Consider the following 18,276-nt stretch of genomic DNA (forward strand, 5'->3'; position numbering starts at 1 on the left):
CGGCGGCAGCGGGAGGCGGTGGTGCCGCCGTAGTGCCGGTGCTGGTTTCTCTTCCGTGACAGCAGGCGACGGCGGAACCAGGCCTCACACCTCGGCCGCCCCCCTCCCCGCCCAGCATGCTGTATCTGGTCGGGTTGGGCCTGGGCGACGCCAAGGACATCACGGTAAAGGGGCTGGAGGTGGTGCGGCGCTGCCGCAGGGTATACCTGGAGGCCTACACGTCCGTGCTCACCGTGGGGAAGGAGGCGCTGGTAGGTCCGGTGCTGCCGGCCCGTCTCGTGGCTGCATTATCCGCATGTCAGTCAGTAACAGGACAAGTAATGGCACGTCCTCAGAAACGGCACGCACACAGCCTTCGCTCGCTGTAGTTTATAGGAGGAATTGTGAGAAGATAAAATTTGCCCTCCTACAGCCTTTGCTCGCTGTAGTTTATAGGAGGAATTGTGAGAAGATAAAATTTGCCCTCCTACAGGTTGTGTTGGCGTTTTGACGCAAGTTTTCACCTCAAAGCTCTAGCCACGCATACAGGGCTTGAGATGTTGGAGAGCTTGGTGAGAAAAACGTCTGACCTGGATTAAAAATAAAAGAACACACCAGAAAACATATCTGGGCCTTGAGCCTGTGTCAGGCTGAGGCACTGCGCTGCCTGCTGGTATCCTGCATGTCCGGGTGGGCCGGAGGCAGGCTGCTGGGCAACAGGCAGGCCTCAATACTGCCCTGTTGAAGAAAAGAGTAATAAAAATTACCTCAGGGTTGTCTCTAGTCACCTGCCGTGTTTTGTGACAAAGCTGGGCACTCACGTTGGCTGCTCCATTCAGTAAACTGAAGCAGTTTGAACTGAAGGGAATCCATCCAAAATGACGTGTTTTTGTTGTTGGCTGGTTGGAAAATTGCAAAGTGAAAATGACCGTTTAAATATTTTTACTTTGCCAAACTTGCATTTGCTATCAAAAAAAGATTAGATTCCTCATGTAGTTTATCTTGGTGGCCTGTCTAAAACTTTCATGAGAAGCCTTTAGAACTTGTCTAAACCTTCTGTGTTTTGACACCATACCTCCTGTGAGCCTACCTTTTAGTTTTGGGCAGGAGAGGGCTTTTTAGATTCTGCAATCAGTATGCTTTGATTTGCATTGTGGAGCAGTCTCGGAGCACCATTTTAAAAGGGCCTGAAACCCAGTAGCTGACGTGTGATATCCAGTGCTGTATCTGTTGGGTGGGTGTTGTAATAAAGCACTATTTCTGTTCTGTACGAGTATGATGGTTCTTTCATCAATTCCTTGTGGGCAAAGATGAAGCTAGCACTGATGACACAGGAGAAGTCAAGAGTAAAATCCTTCTGGACTATAACTGACTTACTAGTTTTATGTAGCCATTAGTATTTGTCATGCTGCCCAAATTTGCTGAGTGCTGTTCAAAACAAAACAACCTAGTTGATCTGTGCCCTGGTAAAAAACAAACAAACAGAAGAACAACAGACTTTAATCACATAAAGAGCATGTGTATGGTGTATAAAAAGTATGGGGAAACTACTTAGGTAGACATATGCTCAGGATGGTCAGGCAACATGTTTCTGTAACTAACTGATGTTGATTCTAACATGTGAATGAGGCTTTTAAAACATAGAAAGAGACCCAGTAATTAGTGAGCTGCTGAAGAAAAGTGAACAGAATCAAATACATATTTACCCATATATGTGGCAAAGTATTTCATACAAAGAACTGAAGATGAAGGATTAGTATGAATTTATTCCTTAAATGTGGTTAGTCACAAAGTACTAAGAAAACAAAAGCTGTGAAGATCGGGTTATGGTATAGCTAGTGTCATATTTCTATCTGGTTTGGTGTCACCATTATTAATAGCCTGAGCAGTTACGCTCTGAGCTGTGAGAAAGGATGCCCTGCAATAGGATGACTGGTTTAATTACTAGACCTAGAGCCCACGTAGGTAGCTGTAAATGTGGGTGTGATCTAACTACATTTCAAGCCAAGTCCTTACTGGAATAATATGATTAACAGTAATTTTTGTCAGCTTAAGAGCTGCCTAATGGGAAACTTGGGTGTTCTAGCATGGGGAGGCAGGGTTCTCTTAAGATGTGGATCAAACAGCTAGGGATAATTGTCCTGTTCTCCTTTCCAGTATCTATGAGTAATTACACCAGGAGATATGAATACACTCCCAGGTGTCTTATTGCTGCTTTCTATTAATTTCAATATCCAGGAGGAGTTTTATGGAAAAGAACTGATTTTGGCTGATCGAGAAACAGTGGAACAAGAAGCAGATAGCATTTTGAAGGACGCTGATGTTTGTGATGTCGCTTTTCTTGTAGTTGGTGATCCCTTTGGGTAAGCTGAAGCAACATTTTAGTTATTTCTCTAACTTGATCACTTTCTTCATTCAAGAGGAAATGGCCACTCTGTGTAGCTGTAATTCTTAATGAAGAAACAGATTTTTAGTCCAGAAGCACTTTTTATGTCTTTGTATATTTTAATTGTGTACAAAATATACTTGTAGTTGTCTATGCTTGCATCTTACTTTGGGGATTCCTCACCCAGACATCCCTTACATAAATGAATGTGAGCCTTCTGGACTGTATAAATCTTTCCCTCAGCTGTCACATATTCTTCATGCTACCTTTTATAGAAAATATTTTGTTCTAGGTTTTATCTGCTAGAGGAAAATATTCCAGGTTATCACATAATCAAGAAATGTGCTGTGTTTTGAGAAAGTGTTCTTTTAGTTGTGATTAGTACTTATAAACTGCAGCTGTAATTCTCAGTTGTTGTTAATTGAATACTGTTGATTGTACAGTGCTTATGCTTTGATATATGCTAGTCTTTAAAATTACGTAGGTAGTTAAAAATGTCTCCTCAGTTTGGTTTATTAAGCCTTTTGTTTCCACCTCTTACTGCTACTGAAAGGTATAGTGTTTTCCTATTACCAGGAGGATTTCCCTTCTGTCTTTTCATCATCGATTTGTAATGTCATGCCACACAGAAGAGCTTTTAGTCTCCAGCTAGTGATTCAAGATTTATACCATAGTGCAATGGGGTACAAGAAAAATCAAATCACTGTGCAGCCTGTTTGTGAGTGAAAAAATAGAGTTTATGAAAAAGAGGAGCAGTGTACATATCTGTCAAAAGTGGCTAATTTCTGTAAACACAGGTTGAAGGGAATTGGCAATAGGATATTACATTAAACTAGTATTTAGAGGCAGGTAACGCTGTATTTCAGAAATATTCATTACATTCCAGTACATATTAACATAAAAATTAGAATTAGTGTGGAGCCATATCACCTGCACCCTTCTGCTGTGATCCTGCAACAGATATAAGTACACGAGACTAGAAAGCCTCTATATCTGTTGAAATGGAATTGCTACCTGTAGACAGTGTCTTGATTTGCTGTGCGTATCAGTAGTTTCAGTGATGAAATATTTCAATTCTGATTAACTATAACATACTACATCACTGTAGAAAATTGCCCCTTCTTAGAATGAGTTGCTACTGTCTTATTGCTTATGGCCTTAATATTGCAGCTAGAACATTTTTGCCTATGTATGGCTCTAAGGATTTGGGTCTTCAGGTTTTTTGGAAAGAAACCTGAATGTTTGTCTGTCCAAAGAGAAGCCATATGAGAGTTGGATAGAAGTCATGTGACAGCAGCTGATCTTAGAGTTTCAAGTATGTTTGCCGGTAAGAAGAGTTCTTGGCCATCTTAGGAAACCTCAGGTGTCTGTGGTTGATGGTTAGAGTGATGAAATCATGCCTGTGTTGAGTTCTCACTGTTATTCATAGTGTTTCTTTTGCAGACATAGTAACAACCATGAATGTGCTAACAGGAGCCTGACACTTCTAGTGTTGTACTGGAAAGCCCACCTTCATCTAGCCTGTGTTAATATTTATGTTATCAGTACCCATAAAAAATCTTCAAATGGCATCTGTGACAGAAAATATACCATCATAGCCTTGGGTGCAGAGGGCTGACTTCATCAAGCTTTTGCTGGTATTAGCTGAATGTTCCATGTGGGCACTTCTGCTTTCATCTGCAGTCGTTATGGACTGGAAGAAAGTGCTGGCTGGAGCAAATTTCAGTGAATAAAGCCAGCTGATCCCTTGGTCATTTGATTTCCTATATCCAGATTTCACTATTTTTTTTCCTCCAGTTACAGTGATTTCTTTTTTTTAATGACTCATCCCTACAGCCTTACAAGCTGCTGCCACATTTGTGTTCCTGATCTGCTGATTGGTAGAAATTCGCAGACCAAAAGTAAGGGAAATTCTTTTAGACTAACTGAACCAGGACACGGTGAAAGCAGTTTTCCTATTTAAGCATTCTGATCAGAATGTGCTGTTTTTTCATTTGTCACTTTCTTTGGAATGGCCAGAAATGTGTGGTACATCTGCAATGAGATGGCTGAAGTCATTCAAATTTAGGCAAGGGGTAGGTGCATTTTCATATTTCATGTGGAGAACTGAGTGCCCACCATGTACATAAACACATGTAGAAGCAAGACACCTTTAAAAATTATTGCAGTTCAAAAATAAGGTTAGTTGGATCAATATCTTAGAAGGACTGTAGTCCTGATTTTGTTATCTGCCAGCCCAGTGACTGTTGATTCAGGCACTGTAAGATGTTTTGTGTGGGGTTCTTTGAGCATTGTACACCCAGATCCAAATTAAGTTCAGCTGTAAACTTAACTAGAATTTTCTTAATTACTTCAGAACACACAGTTCACATCAGTTTGTTCAAAGTTCTTGCTTGAGAGAATTACTTTCCTAGCATTTCCTAAATGAGAGAAGGACTGGCTGTGCAGTGAGTAAGGAAATAGTGGGGTTTTGCTGAAGTCTGTGCCAAACACAGCTGAAGTTTACAGTTCAACAGATGTCCAGCAGACAACTGCAGAAGACAAAGGACAATTGAAACTTTCATTTTCAAGTAGTTGCCAAAGCTACTTTAAAAAGCAACACTTGTCCTAGTGTTTTACCAGAAACCTGCAGGGAATAGTAACATACTGAGGCTTTTGGTATTATCATCTGCTGAAGGCAACACATGAAAATGTTAAGTGAGTTTTAACTTTCCCTAACAATTAGTCAAGTCATTCTCGGCCTTTTGACACCTTTGCATTGCCCTTTTTGTGTAGAGTTTAATTTTATTTTCAAAACAAACCATTATGCTAGTAATGCTTGTTTACTGTGTCTTTTCAGGCTTTAATCCCTTTCCCCTTCTTACCACAGGGCCACAACACACAGTGATTTAGTGCTACGTGCAGTACAGTTGGGAATTCCGTACCAGGTCATTCATAATGCTTCAATAATGAACGCAGTGGGCTGCTGTGGTTTACAGGTAATATTTTTGTATATATGGTATTCCACAACTGCTAAACATAGAACTGATGAGCTCCTCTGCTGTTGTAAGCAGTATGTGTTGCAATCTGAAGTTTGAAGATCTGTAGCAATTGTACACTTCTGTTGTCAGTTTGTTAACACTTCCTTTTCAGCATGCTAATGTCAGCAAAAGTCCCTTTTGATGCGCCCTTATGTGAATAGTAACACTTTTGTTCTCCTCTGCTCCTGCCTCAGGAAAACTGTGATATTTAAGTTATTTTACAGGTAAAACTATCACAGTGGGTCATCTCCACTGATGCAGATTTTTATGAGCACAACACGCAGGTTCTTGTTCATCACCGGTGAAAATGCATAGTTAATGATGGTGACTATGTTGAAAAATGGAAAGTGTTTTGTAACTGATAATTTGCTCTATCAAATAGTGTGATCTGTTGTATCTTTGCCTGTTGTAATTTTCATGGAAATAAAATAGGAGGCATTACTTTTGGAGCAACCTACATAGTTCTTCCTCTGAGCACTTTCTTAGTGACACCTGGCTATTGCTGTTAGACTCGAGCAAAATTATCTTTTAGGAGGGAAACAGACTCCTGGATGTCTAACATCTACAAACGTAGGAGAGAGCTGGCAGCTATCGCATGGTTGCACTTACTGGGGTGGACAACAGGGTCAGCATGGGACTCAGCCTTTCCCCTTTGGGCTATACAGTGACACAGAGTTTGCTTCTGCAGTTGAACTGTTGACAAGTAGTTTCTGCTACCAGCTAACTTTTCTCCTATTCTGGGAAGGATGACACTCAAAGAGCACAGATTAAGTTTCCCTCACAACTCCATTTAGGCATAGGAAGTAGGAGTATAGAGCTTCTAGATTAATTAAAAAAAGAAGATAAGAAAATTACCTGGGAATACACTGCAAACAGTTGTATGTTTTCTCACGTTTTGAAGATTAGCTTAGTATTTCCTTATCCCATGCTAAAAGACCACGAAGGAAATGTGGTGTTATTCATTCTGGCAATAATCCTCTTTTCCGTTCTGGCTTGGGAGGGACTGCTTTCACATAAGTCAACATTCCCAATGTTGTAAGAAGCATTTTAGGAAATAGCGATCATATTGTGTTACCAGACAGGACTATAATAACCAGGTGTATGTTTAATTATTCACTGTGCCTCACAGGCAAAATCAGCAGGTGAGGGTTATCTTACAAAGAACAGCCTGTGATTTAGTTAAGTGTAGTGGCAGAGGTTTATGACTTCTTCCAACAGTCTGCATTCAGGTCTTGACGCTCTTGGCCGTCTCCTGCCATCATTTCAGTTTTGGAGTTACTATGTTTCAAATTGCATACTGTGAAGTGTAACAGGGATTCCTCTTTTGCTTCCCCACAGAAAAGGCTTGATGTGATTGTGATACAAAACCTCTTTCTTTCTTACTGGAGAAAAACAGGAAACACCTTTATAAGCTATTCTGAAAGCCATGTGCGTAGTGAGCTGTGACTGTTGATTAGTAAAATGCAGCTACAGCCCAGGCTGTTCACAGAAGAACATGTCGTTTGTCACCAGGGCGACATTTCTGTGCAGCCAACAGCATTCTGGTGGTTGTGCAGTTTTCCTGTACAACAGAATTACTGAAGTAGCTTATGTATAATAAACTCTGTGATGCTACGTGTCACAAACATTGTTCAGCAGTCTCTGCATGTGTAAACATTATCCATACATTTTAGATGAGTTCTGATGCTTTGTCACATTTAAAGAGCATGAATATATTTCTTGCCACCTTGTGGTGAGTGAGTGTCTATTTTGATTTTCATTTTTTTCATTTTTTTTATCTTTTATTGTCTCACTCAACTTGAAAGCAGATTATTCTCCTGCTGATACTACTGGAACATGAGTGGTCTGGTCTGCCCAAGAATTTTAAGTGGTATGTTCTTAGTTTGGAGTTAGCAATAAATAATAGTTTTATTTTCATAACGTATATCTAAGAAAGGTTTCTGTGAAAGGAGGGAGTTAGCGTCTTTCACTTTATTAGAAGCCCCATTCTGTTTTCTAGGCTTTCAGTTACCATCCTTACAATCGCTTCCATTTTTTTCTTCATTTTAATAAGGATGTGTAGATCCAAAGGAATTGCCGCTCCTCTCTATGAGAATGGTGTTGCTAGTTGTGTAAGCTAGTTAAAAACATGTCTAACAAGGACACATTTCTTTTGAGATATACCCACTTTCCACCTGAATAGCTTTGGAACAAACATCTGCAAGTCCCTTTGTCACTTTCAGTTACTCATATTGATGGCTTTTTGTCTGCAGTCAAGGTAGCACAATTGGAGCCACAAGGTAGTTTTGCCTTTTAACTACTAGCTGATCATTCAAACAAAAAAGCAGTGCTTTTAGTGCTTGCTATGTTATCTTCGAGTCTGCTAAATGGGTGAATAAGCTTTCTGTATCAAGTAGAGAAGTATTACTTATAGGTCAGGAAGCTGAAGGATTTACTCATAACTTGGCATGCTCCTAGTGAAATAGAAAACCTGTAGTAGTTGCAGGAGTGAAACCTGAGTTCTACCTCCACCCTCTCTCTGTGCCTTAATCTTCAAAAATACTCTTTGCTGTCATAGGAGGGGCTCTATGCAAAATACTTTTTATTCACTAGCAGTTAAAATAAGCTGTTTCCTATCACTAGTTGTTTTTTTCCTTGACTACCTGCTTCTGAGCCTTTTAGAAGCTGGCATTTGCTTCTCAAACCTACTAGATGTTAAGTCAGCATTAGTTACACTACTTTATTACTCACATTTGCTTTGCAACTTCATGCCATTTGTCACAGCAAATATAGCCCAGAAACATCAATTTACTCCAAACAGATTTTTGTGTCCATTCAGTCGTCCTTGTTCCAGATTACTAGCCCAAGAGACCTCGGTGAGAAAGTATCGTTTGATATTTCTGGGATGTGTCTGAGGAGCTTACCAAAGGCAAGGGCACGTTCCCTTGGAGGGGAAATCTTGTCCTGTCCAAGTTTGCTTGGAGTTTCTAAGTCTTTTAATAGCTGAATTTTGTTTTTCTTGCAAAACAGGGTTTCTTAAAAAGGGATGTTTCTTAAACAGGGATTGTTTCTTAAACACAGATTGTTTCTTAAACAGGGATGCAGGAGGCAGCTAAGAGGGAAAACATGTTCTTCCTTTCTCTTGCTTTTATGTGATTTGTCTCAGCTGCTTTCTGAAGACTGCAGCCATGGAGTGGGCTTCCATCAGCCAAACATCCTTTTGTTCCTTTCTCTCAGCACATACTAAGGAAAGTAACTGGAGGTTCTTGAGACAGCCATTCAATTTAATCTGTTGGCCTGCAGTACCAAAAGGAGCTGCAGCCTTGTGCATGAGAACTGTAAAAAGCATCCTGTTTCATGTGAAGGTTTTTATGTAATGCCTTAAAAGTTGTTAAAAGTCTGTGGTACTAAATAAGATGGCAGAAACAGCTAGATCTAGGCTTGTGGTTGTTTCATATGACTGATAACAAGCAAAAATGAAGCTTATCTGATTCCTGCTACCTCCTTGTTGATGATTGTCCCACTTTCCAGGCTGTTCTCTGGTAACAATGTATGTATAATACTTAGCACAGTAAGAGTCCTTCAACATGATGTGTATGTTGTGGAGAGCTGTTAAAGGAAAAAAATCTGATTTGATGATGAATATTGCCTGGCATCACATCAAAACTCTTATGATAAGCATTAACAAATAATTTGGGTTTGCAGGGTAAGTTCATTGGGATTTATCAATAAGCAACTTGTGATAATACAAGGTGCTGTATAGTCTCCAAATTCCATTGAGGAATACCATTAGGAGAAAAACAATCTGTTGGTGTCTGTCACTGGGATGCCATCAGGCTGTGCAGTATCTTTCTTTGAAGAACAGTCATATCCTATGAGAAATACATGCAGTGCAACCTGTAGCCATCTTGACATAGAACATGCCCTACAGGATTTTCAGGGATTTGCATGCGTACACAGATGCCAGGTTTGGAAAATGTAATGACAGGACTCCTTTTTACCTTTCTCCCTCAACATGTTTCCACTTCTGAAGCTGTTCTGAAGCTTTAAGAGCAGAGCTAGGCTGTAAGCGAAGAACTGCTTTGTCACCATCACAGCTGATACAGCAGTAATTCTGCAAAAGATTCTGTCTGCATTTTGAAATACATATTTCTTGGTTTCTCTGCAGCTGTTGCCCTACTGCCCTTTAATGTTATCTTGCACCTTCACTCCTGCTTGCTTTAGTGCATTTCAGAGGGGATGGGGAAAAACTTCCTTTTTTAATTTCCCTATTTAGTCTCACTTGTTCTTTTCATGCTCTGTGTTTTTGTGGTGACTGTCAACACCAGTATTTTAAGTGAGGTCTGTTGATCTGGACAGCTTCAAGTTTCTGATATCATTCAGCCTGGTCATTAATGAAGTTGCTCTTAATTTTCTTGAAATTATATTTGCATGCAGACTTTCCAAGTCGAGATCGTGGAACCACACTTTTCCTCTCACAGTTTACTATGGCCTTACAATTAGCAATCAATTTTGCTTATACAAACAAGTAAAATAGAAAATATAATTCATATAAAGGTTAAAGATACTAATAGAACCAGAAGGTGTCTGACATTCTTTAATATTATGTGTGTAAATAAAATATGAAGCTATAGCTTGTTCTGAGCTGATGAAAGTGTGAATTAAACAGCTTTCTGCAGTATGTTGTGAGAGGGGGAAAGCTCAAGGAGACATCCCATGGCCTAGGAGTACAGTTCTGGCTTCCCTTTCTGGCTTTAGTTGGTTGCATTGCAAAAGTTAAGTCACAAAACTTTGCTTAAGCCAATTACTGCTTGGGCAGGGGGAGGGGAGTTTCCAGACAGGTCTTTCAAAATGAGCTTTTGAAATAATTCTATGAAGGCTTCGAGCAGTAGTGAAAAGGTAAAAACATCAGTTTCCAAGCTGAGAGCAAGTGTCTATCCAGCCATTCCAACGAGCCCCTTTGAAATTGTGTCACTTTTGTGCTTGAGCAGAATGTGGGCACTGTAGCAAACCTGTTTTGTGCAAATGTGATGCTTAAAATGTTTTAGCTTTCACAGAAGAAATCCAGCCCACTCCCAAACCCCAGCTGTTTGATGTAGGGTACAGCACACACAAGACTGCTGTGAAACTTCATTTGCTGCTGCCTGTCTTTAAAGTTGTGCCAGCAACCACACAACTTGATTGTTTCACTGAAAGCATTCAGAGCTGTTGTTTGTTGTCATAAACTCCTTCACAATCTCAAAGCATAACATGATAATACATAGCTGTCTTATAATACATCTCAGCTGACAAACGTGTGTCCCAGTTTTACAGTCACAAGCATGACTGTGGGAAATTTGGGTCCCTATTCAGTTTTCTGTGGTTAGTGAAGAGCATTTTTTACTTTCAGTGGGTTCTGGCATTAGTGTCCAGTCACCTACTGTCTGCCTGGCTGAGGCTGGTAACTGATGAATCCTTCAGTGGAATCCTGGGTATTTACTGCTATCTCTGCAGAAAGGCTTTTCTTTGCAGTTCAGTACTTTGTTCTAGATTTCAAGAGGTCAAAATTAGCATGCAGCATATGAAGCTGCACAGATACAGGACTACAAAGTCAAAAGTTGATGTTCTGATAAAATTGTGCGTTGTTTCTTCAAAGCAAAGCAGGCTTGCTCTGAAGACAGAATAGTGCCTATGCTTGCGTGTTTTTCATGGCTGCAGAGATCAAATGCTAGATGAGAATGACATTTTTCTGTCTATATAACTGCTTACAAAGTAATCAATAACAAGCAGTTAAACACAATAGGAGTATCTATTTATTGCTTCAGTTTCACATAATTGATAGATTGTGTATCTGAAAGTTTTCAAAGTAGTTATTTTCCCCTCTTTGAAGTTAAAAAAAATAGTATGAATTAATGCTAGGTGATACATTATTTGAAAGCTTATTTAATACAAGTGTGTGAGTTGCAAAAGCATTTCTGTGAGGTTAATAATATATACCCCATTCTATCCTGTTGGTCAAATTTATATCCAACTTGATTCTAATATGCAACAGAATAGTTTGAAAGATCTGACTCCCAGGAAAATGTCAGACAACATTATGCCCATTTCTGCACATCCTATTATTTGCTACAGGGCAGTGGTGGAAGTTCCTGTCCTTCAGGGTATCGAAACACCAGAGGCTGAGGTCGCTTTATTTGCTGAAGGAGGGCTGTTACTTTTTGGGAAAGGACCGTGGTGGCTTTCAGATGGTGGGCAGCAGGCTGGCTAGCTTCTCAGGTGGTTACTGCACGTTTCAGCAACTTGTGATGGCTGAAGGTGCTACCTCACCCATGAGATTAAAAGCTATCTTTGTCCCAGCTGCTCCAGCAGTGAAGTTCCAGCAGTTTTGCTTCAGTTTTGGTAGAAAACAGAGAGAACTCAGAGAGAACTCTAGCCATGGGAAAAATAGGCTAAGAACAGCTTGCAGTTTTTTTTTTTCTTTTCTTTTTCTCTTTCCCTAGAGTACAGCCCTGAAATAGTTAAGTTGTTACATCAGGAGCAATTCATTTGGTTCAACCTATATTTAGTTTACTGGAAGAACCTTTAGGTTGTGAAATGTACGCCTTGTGTTCTTGTCTTTGTTCTAGAGTGAAATATTTAAAAGAGGAAACATTTTCAGTAATGTTCCAGGAATCTTTGAATAAAGGCTGTTCCTATCAGGGTGAATGGTTAAAATTTGAGCTCTTAGTCCCTTGAAAACAAACAACTTTCTGCTTTGATTCAAATTCTGCTCTGCCAGCATTCAAGTGTTAAAACCAGAACCTCATGCCACAGTTAAATAAGCACATATGGGGAATCCCCGGGTGGCAGGGTGCTGCCAGAGCCACTACTGTGCAGGGCCCTCTTTCTCTGCTAACAGCAAACCCCATGCCTCCTGTAATGGGCTAGGAAAAGCTGCCCCTCCTTACAGGTTTAAACAGAAAGTGGAGAGGACAGTCTGTGTAACCACTGTTTTTCTGGTAGGCTTGAGCAGACAGAATGTTGGCATGCAGTAAAATCCATTTTGGTTGGCCTCATTCCTGAGCTGAATTAACCAAAATTGATGTGTGTTTTTGCCGATTTTCAAGTTTGTTACAAAAAGTTCCAAGCTAAATTCTGCCTTAGGTTACATCTGATGTTCACTTTTGCATCACTGGAAATGACTGGCAAGAGTATTGCTTCAAATGTCTTCACCATGATTAGGGATTTACAGCAATCAGTAAGATTGCAAATAGTGAGCATGTTTGACATAGAATCTGCCAGCACTTTCTTCTTCCCACATGTGCATTAAAAAAATGTTGCACTTCTGTGATTCAGGCACAATCTGTCCCCATCTTCAGATCTTCGTATCAACTGTCTGTTCAGAAAGTAACAGCGTTTGCATGGCACAGCTCCCATCTGCAGGAGAGTGCTGCTTAAATATAAATCCTACGCTATCAGTTGAATCAAAGCTTGGGGAAACATTGCAAGTGCTGTAGGTTTACATGAAATTGACTAGCTTTAATGAAGATAAGAAATAGTAATTAATAGTTTTGGTGCCAACCTTACTAAGTTTTGCCTTCAACAGACTTCAGAATTAAGTAAAAAAAAAAAAACAAAACAGAAGGTAGATTGAAAGTTACTGTATGTTGGAAAGGAGAATGCAGAGATAGGTAAAAATTTTACAGCAGTTCATTAGTCACTCTGTAATTTGCTTTACTGTCTGAGAGTAAAAGAACACTGCCCCTCTGTTACTAAGAAGAAAAGACAGTTTTCTAATTACAGATTTTGTTAAAAAACAAAACCTTCTCTGCTGTGCTCAGGATTTCTCAGAGTTTCCAGTTATCTGTTATTTTAATACATTTTTTTGGTGTGCACTGTACTGATATTTTGATTGTTTATGTGTGTTGGATTTGTTTTGTTTTGCAGTTGTACAATTTTGGAGAGACAGTTTCTATAGTTTTCTGGACAGATACATGGAAGCCAGAAAGCTTTTTTGACAAGATCAAGAGGAACAGGCAAAATGGAATGCACACACTGTGCTTACTTGGTAAGCAGTAGCAGTCCCAGCTCCTTAGCTACCATCTTCCAGTGTCCCAACAGGCATGAGATGAAGTCTGTGATTAAACAGAGGTTCTTAGATAACATATCTTTGAAATTATACATTGAAGTTCCAATTCAAGATGTTTACTTAGAATCAATTTAGCCACTATTCATGCTGCAGTGGCCAGAAATTTCTTAATTCCTCTTCAGAAAATCTATAAGAAATGATGCCTTTGTAGAAGACAAATAGGAACAGGCCCATATGTGTTGTAATAATCAGTGTGATTTTAAGCTAGATCTAGCTCAGGATCCAGCTGAGATGGCCATGACTAGTAGATATCTTTTATTAGGCCAGAGCTTGACACATTTGACTTTCTGGGGAGCTAAATGGTACATTTAACCACATTTCTGTGTTGTAAGTTGATTTTCCCTTTCCTAAATTATCTCAGCTGATGATGTTCTGGCAAAAGGTGATTGTCATGTAAAAAGCTTCAGGACTGTAAAAATACTTGCTCAGAAACATCTGTGGTAACTGGAGAAGTCCAGAACAGGAATATGTGTAAGCATCACTGCACATCAAACTTTTCAGTGCCTTGATAGTTGGCTGTTCTCCAGCATTGTGAAGTATCAGAATACTGACAATTGTTCTGAGGAAGGATGACTTCACAAGTGTTTCAAACAAGGACTATTTCAACCACATCATATAAAAACCAAGCATTCTTCTGATTTTTTGTATAATCATTTCTATGTACTCCCTTTTTGTTTCTTTTTTTTTTTTTAATGCAGTACTAAGAGTGTGTTAAAATACTGAAACAATGAAATTGAATTATACAACTCATGTTTCAGGGACAGTTGTAATACCTGCATCTGATTGTAGCTAACTGCTGAAAACTACCAATCTCCAAGTTAATTGTTCCCTTAACACTGGTCATGCTGGTCTATCTATTGATTGCTAATCTAACTAGATCAGATCACCAGGAAAGCAACTGGGACATTAAAAAAAAAATCAGCTTCAATACACTTATGATTTCAAAGCAACTTCAGCAACTTTTCACTTACATGAAAGCAATTTGATCAACTGTGCACTAATAATCTTGCAGCTTTGCATTTTAAACCCTTTCTTCAGAGTCACCTTGGCTTACAATATGGTCTTAAACTTAAGCAATGCTTTTAAAATCAAGATTAAAAAAAATGTATCCAGCTTGTACTACAATATTATTTTTCAGGCATTTAAGTACAAGTAACATCTGATGGTCACTTGGAGAGATTATGATCAAGTGCAGTTTCATAAACTTGCAGATGTTCAGAGTCTTACCTGGCCCTTTTTCTTTGCCCAAATTCTCATTTTCCCATAAGAGAAAGATTATTTTAAATTGTGATTGGGACAGCAAGGAAGTGCTAATGAAAGTTCAGTTCCTTCATGGAGGTGATGTAATCACTGTCGATCAGTCATGCAGTTTCATCTTCTGTAACCACAAACATATTTATAATTTAAAAGTAGTCACAATACCCTGGTTTTGCCTAAGCATGCAAGCATTTTGTTATCCTGTGGGAAACATGCCTACCATTTTTAATACTTAGCAGTATTTTTTATTGATCTTAGCTGCTTTGGAATTTGTGATGCTATACGTTGTCTTTGAGCAAAATCACATGTATGAAATCACATTAATTTATTTATAATTAACGTGTGAAACAAAATAAAATGTAATCCATATTCCATTTTCTTTAAAGAACTAAAACATTGCCATAAAGTCTATAGAATCTCCTAAACTAAGCTGTACAGCTACATAGAAAACTAACCATGAATGTTGTAAGGAGCCTGTGTTTTATATACTGTTTTGTTCTACAGATATTAAAGTGAAGGAGCAGTCTTTGGATAATCTAATGAAGTGAGTCACAACTTTGAAAATATATGGAAACAAGCAGTGGTATTTACAAAGTTTTTTTCTGTACAAGGAACAAAGGTTCTTTGAAGAAGTCTGAACTTACCTGTCTTCTTTTGCACTTCTCGGTGGTCATGGCTTTTTGTTTCTTCTGAGCAGTAGAATTTTGCTGTTTGTTACAATAGGAATTGGCTTTATTTTCAGTAAATGAGTGAAGCTGCAGCAGAGTGTAATCTTTGTTCCTGTGAGAAGCAGGTCAGAATGGGATAAGCTTCATCTACCTGCCAGGTGAAAAGTTCTTTTACTGCTGTTCTGTCTCATCCTGAAGTAAATTGATATCATAAACAGTGTTCTGAACATATTCTTCCTTACCGTGGCTAGAAGCAGTGTGAATACATACCACTGTTTTTTAGCAGTTAAATAAGCAACATATAGAAAATTCTCTTAAGTTCATGTAACTGTATCCAGAAGCACTCGTCACACCTTAATCACCTCTCTGCAATCTGTCTGTTTTGACACAGGGAACATAAATAGTTACTTTATACATATGCTGTAACTCTGGTCTAAATTAAAATTTGTGAAATCTCATGGTATCACTGAGGTTTGTTTATTTTGGAGTTTCAAAATAAAATCTGTTTGAATGAATCCATAGTTGGCAAAGAAAGAAGCATTTCATTTAAAAATATAATGCTAGTCTGTAATAATCTGTCTACAAGGCATTTGACAGGAAAATAGTAGTTTGCCCTTGAATTTAAGCCGAAGGCATCTTTCAGAAACAGTCACAAAACCTGCATATTGCTTCCAACAGCTGAATTTGTTTTTAGCTTTCAAATGGTTTGCCAGATGGAGGCCCTGCTGTTTCACAGGTGCGTAGAGCATAAGAGACTTCTGTCTTCCTTAAAAATTCCACACTCATCTCAAGGCCAGTCTGAAAGCCCAGGCCTGTTTAAGTTTGATTTGCTGGTCTGCAGACTTCATTTGAAATAAAATGTAAAAATACTAGGGATAAATAAATGATTTATATTTAAATTACTTTTCTTTCCCTGCAGAGGAAGGAAGATTTATGAGCCATCACGCTACATGAGTGTGAACCAAGCTGCAGAACAGCTTCTTGACATTATTCGGAATAGGAGACTCCAAGGAGAAGAGCCAGGTACTATTATTGCAATGCTGTTATTTGCTGCTCCTCAGTTCTCATTTAGTGATGAGTCACTGAACTCTACTGCCTTCCTCTTCATCTTAGCATCCTCTTGATCTGCAGTACAAGATGGATTTGGCAGAGCTTGAACTAAGCGTAGTTAACTGAGATCAGATGAACATACACTAGTAGCTCCAGGAGATTTAGTCAAAACCTTAGTTTGGTAACTACTGTTTGCTGTCCAGTTTTAACTGTGAGCTCTCTGATCCATTATAGTTGCAGGAGGCTGTATCCAAGCATTTTAGGTCAAGCAATTTGGTTGCCCCAAAGTTGCAGGGCTGTGATTTTAACCTTGAATCCTTAATACTAGTCAAGAGCCCACTAAAGAGATGTTTATTAAGACAACACATGAAATCAGAGCAGCTATAAAGATGACTCCCCTGTGTCATAGTAGAAAAAATTAATAGAAATGTATATGTATTCCTTTTAAAATATTGTCAAGATGAGAAGGAAATAGTTCTTTCATTTTATCCTTTATTTAGAATTAATCAGAAGCAGCAGTCCCCTCTGCTGATAGAACTTCACTTACTGATGCTGCCTTCCCTTTCCTGCTTATCAACAGTTTTGAGATGCACTTTTTATTTTCTTTGAAGAACAAGCTTCATTTTAGACTACCCTGATGATTAACTGGAAACATGAGACAGTGGTATTAAGGTTTGAAGACTGAGTATTTTTTTCCATTATTTAATATATTATTCCTTCTAGTGACAGTTGGAACATGGTTCCTGGAAGAATTTTGTATGAATCGCTTCTTAAATGTTCTTTCTTACAGAAATTACTGAAAACACAATTTGTGTTGGCCTCGCACGTGTGGGTGCTCCTGATCAGAAGATTGCTTCAGGCACACTGTATCAAATGTCTACAGTGGAGTTAGGTGGTCCACTCCATTCCATGATTGTTACAGGCACTATGCATCCTCTGGAATTAGAAATGCTTAAGCTTTTTTCTGTAGATAGTTCCAATTTTGAAAACAATGCATTTCAAAAGACCACTTAAATAAAAATGCATATTGAATTTTTTATTCTATCATTGATTTCATGTCAGCACACAGTTATTCCTCTGAATATTTAGAGCTTGCTTAGAACAAATGAATTTAGACTGTATATAGCTACAGGAGATAACACTGTAGGAACATGGATTTGCTTTAACCTGAGGCTACAAACAAAATACATCTGCTGGTATCAGTTTCTAACAAGTAAAGACATCACCAGCAGTCATTAAACCTTAAGAATGCCTTGTTTAGTTCTTTTCCTCGATATCTGCGTCAGTATTAGGCTGATGACTAGGATAAGGTATCCAAGTACAGAACTGCTGGACCAGGTGTCTATGCAGCATCACTTTTGTTGTAGTAAAAGAATCAGGCCTAGTGCATGCATGATTTTAAGTGCATTTTAGATGTTAAATTTTGCTTTTCAACTATCCCACCAACTGAGTAGTTCTCCCACCAGTAGAAAAATTGTGCAAACCCTGTTAGTCTGTATTCATTTTTACACATGGGAGTATGAATACAGACGAGAATACTCTTTATGTCTACAACAAGAATTCACTCTCCAGCCAGCTGGTTAGACAGAGGGAGAAACTGCAAAGAATTTCTTATTTCAGGAGGTTGCCACTTAAAATAGATCTGGATTTCCTCACACATTAACGCTAGCATTTATGAAGTTCTAGACTCAAACTGCAGCAACCACAGTTGAACTATTATCAACTCTCAAAAAGCAGACTGCAAGAATTCTCTTCAGAATCAGCTAAGGAGTAATGGTTGCTATTCCAGCTGGTCATACGTACTGTTGAAAAAAACCAGCAGGCATATGC

At 38.8% G+C, this 18,276-nt stretch overlaps 1 protein-coding gene across 2 annotated transcripts; it reads left to right on the top strand.

Annotated features, from left to right (window-relative positions):
* Nucleotide 1: 1 nt before the first annotated feature.
* DPH5 (diphthamide biosynthesis 5) lies at nucleotides 2-17,478 on the top strand. 2 transcript variants are annotated; one of them, XM_422306.7, is made up of 7 exons: nucleotides 2-251; nucleotides 2,218-2,342; nucleotides 5,235-5,343; nucleotides 13,270-13,390; nucleotides 15,233-15,272; nucleotides 16,316-16,419; nucleotides 17,237-17,478. In XM_422306.7, exons 1-7 carry the CDS (start codon nucleotides 117-119, stop codon nucleotides 17,458-17,460), a joined length of 858 nt encoding a protein of 285 aa, XP_422306.1. In that variant the 5' UTR covers nucleotides 2-116; the 3' UTR covers nucleotides 17,461-17,478. The 2 variants fall into 2 exon arrangements, with proteins under 2 accessions (XP_422306.1, XP_025008862.1); XM_025153094.3 differs by having other exon boundaries at nucleotides 2-164.
* The last annotated feature ends 798 nt before the right edge of the window (nucleotides 17,479-18,276 follow it).

This window comes from Gallus gallus, chromosome 8 (genome assembly GCF_016699485.2).
Source record: "Gallus gallus isolate bGalGal1 chromosome 8, bGalGal1.mat.broiler.GRCg7b, whole genome shotgun sequence".
NCBI lineage: Eukaryota > Metazoa > Chordata > Aves > Galliformes > Phasianidae > Gallus > Gallus gallus.